At 49.2% G+C, this 2,658-nt stretch overlaps 2 protein-coding genes across 2 annotated transcripts in view; both read left to right on the top strand.

Moving 5' to 3' along the window:
• Pmar_PMAR024695 (hypothetical protein) overlaps window positions 1–234 on the top strand; it is a gene marked incomplete at both ends in the record, with an annotated part of 661 nt that extends 427 nt beyond the window's left edge. The window contains one exon of the mRNA XM_002764491.1: window positions 1–234. This exon is cut by the window's left edge and continues 4 nt beyond it. Coding sequence (XP_002764537.1) covers window positions 1–234 — 234 coding nt within the window.
• A 2,272-nt stretch (window positions 235–2,506) lies between these two features.
• Window positions 2,507–2,658, top strand: part of Pmar_PMAR024694 (hypothetical protein) — a gene marked incomplete at both ends in the record, with an annotated part of 2,173 nt that continues 2,021 nt past the window's right edge. The window contains one exon of the mRNA XM_002764490.1: window positions 2,507–2,624. Within this exon, the coding sequence (XP_002764536.1) occupies window positions 2,507–2,624 (118 nt within the window). The remainder of the gene's footprint in view (window positions 2,625–2,658) is intronic.

Raw genomic sequence — 2,658 nt, 5'->3', positions numbered from 1 at the left:
GTGAATAGCAGTGGTCGGTATGTATCATTACGAGACCGGCGACGGCAGTTGGTGATAGGACAGCAGAGTGTCCTCTATGGTGTCCAGAGACCTCCAAACTATGTCGTCTACAGCCATGGCGTCTATACTGGTTCTAATAATGGTGCTTACGAGATGATTCACATAAGCCAGATCGACAGTCAATGGCTGGTTGATGTAGCGCCTACTCTTTATCGACCTGTCAAGCGTAAGTAACGTTTCAATAGAACCCCCATCAGTGTCAATGAGTCAACAAGTCAATGCAAACGACGACCAACTCAAGTTTGTTTATATGTTCGATTTCAGTCGTCGATGAAAAATGGAATCTTCATACTGCGGAGAATCTTACAGTCACTACACGGTTTGGAGGCCTATTTCGTTGTTAGTTGGGTGGGGCCGCTATGCCACTACTACCCCAAGATATGCCTTGGTACAACCGATTTCGCTGTTAGTAAGATCAATTCTGTCGGCCGGGGCGGCTATGCCACCACTACCCCAAGATATGCCTTGGTACAATCAATTTCGCTGTTAGTAAGATCGATTCTGTCGGCCGGGGCGGCTATGCCACCACTACCCCAAGATATGCCTTGGTACAATCAATTTCGCTGTTAGTAAGATCAATTCTGTCAGCCGGGGCGGCTATGCCACCACTACCCCAAGATATGCCTTGGTACAATCAATTTCGCTGTTAGTAAGATCGATTCTGTCGGCTGGGGCGGCTATGCCATCACCCAAACATGAGCGCCCAGTTATCGGGCAAAAGATTGAGTTGGCCTGAAATCGCTGTGGATGCATATAAGTAGTAGACCAGGTGATGCTCTCCAGCCTAGGTCTTGGTCTTTGAGCTCTTGCGATCGAGGCTTAGTGCTCGAGCGGCTAACCCCAGCCGTCCGTGGAGTAAACACTGATGCTAACCCCACCTGTGCCTCCACAGTAAGTTTTGTAAGCCAGTGTTGCTGCAAAAGTGCCGGAGGGGCCTTTGCGTGAACTTCAGAATCTCCCCCTGCACAATCCATTGTTAGTAACCATCCCTTATTGGATAAATCTTCAGTATTTAATGGGCGATCCTATCTACCTCGTCACTGAGGTGACGTTCCCAGGATCCTTAAGACCGCTCCCAATGATCAGTCGATGGCCAGCGGCGGACGAAGCGATGTCACCGAGGGCCGGAGCATGCTTTGATTGCGTTGTTTTCGATAAGCTCATGAGGAGGGCATGGACAGGATGCGTCTTGCAAACGAATATGGTAGACCACATAACTTGGGACAAAGGTTAGTATTATGGATATATTTTTGGAGAGGCTCATTATTCCTGGTTCAGATACAGTAACCCGCCTGAGGGAAGTTATCAAGTCTGGCGATGGAGTCGAGCTAGAGAGGAGTGGCGAGGCTGTCCTTCTCTCAGCGGCTGCGCAGCTGACAGTTGGGAAGCTATCGCTGATTAGAGATGTCAAGTTAGAGTCGTCAAGTGAGGACGCTATGAGTAAACTCACTCGTTGGGCAATTCCAAAGGCTTGTGGTGGGAAAGTGAGTCAGCACTGTGAAGGGATCATTTTTGACATTCTCGCGATCCCTGATTCTTGGCTCACTGTATTCGGCATACTCCCGTGGTTCTCCCGAGGTACCAACCAATGAGCTCAGTCAGAAGGGTAACGAGGTTAGACATATATCGACTGGTGTGGCTTTAAGGGTTCAAGACGAGCAGGATGTCGGGAAATTCTATCAGGAGGTTGAACAAGGGCTCGCCAGACTGCGGCAAAAGAATACCGCGTTACGACGGGAATGCATCCAAACGCTCGGTAGGTTAGCGGGGGAACTATCTTCGTCGGAAGCCCTTGCATAGAAGCTCCACACATTCACCATACATGGTGAATCGCAAGATCCCTTTCTGGTCAGGTCACGAGATGTACATGACATTGATAAGTGAAGTTCCTCTGCCAGAAGTCACCGATGATGAGGTTAACCAGGAGTGGCAGACATCTTATTAGTTTCTCATTAGCTTAACAGCCTCACGTTCGATCAATTCTCTCGAGGCACTCGTGATTGAGATTGACTTCGGGTCAGCGTTGCGCAGATAGCGCAACTCGTTCTTGTGTGTGTTTGCAAATTTGCGCGCTCGAATACTGCGATGTGTAGGAACTCTGAAGTCAGAGAGCAGCTCTGTGAAACCCGCATGAAATACGAATTAGTTATTCATAAGAAAATGGATAGTTGCACTCTGGAGCTGATGCGACTACAGCAGCTTGAGCAACGTTGCTAGGAGAAAACCCGGGCTCTCAGATGAACGCTATAGCATTGTGCATCATCGGCGATAGGAGCTTCCGCGATAATCCGAGCGCAAGCGTACGGTTCTCCATCAGTAGAATTCCGTGTTGTTGATCTCGATAATGGTAGCCATGGGTCCTGCTACGGCGAGAGTAGTATGCTATTCATTCATCGTGATTGGCACACTTATTGCTGTCCTATTCACTACTGATTCACTCGTCATGATGCTTGCTCCAACAGTCACGTCTGTCAGCGAGGCTTCGGTGCCTCTGGTTAGGCGAAACGCGCTTATCGCGATCTGCTTCGACACACCTGGCAAAACGTCGATGACCAGCGGCTGCCGTATAACGTTAGCTTCCTTTAGACGATCGAACTC

The sequence above is a fragment of the Perkinsus marinus genome (genome assembly GCF_000006405.1).
Source record: "Perkinsus marinus ATCC 50983 genomic scaffold scf_1104296977064, whole genome shotgun sequence".
NCBI classification, from domain to species: Eukaryota; Perkinsozoa; order Perkinsida; family Perkinsidae; genus Perkinsus; species Perkinsus marinus.
Note: the sequence above shows the minus strand (reverse complement) of the source record. Positions and strands in the feature narration are given on the sequence as shown.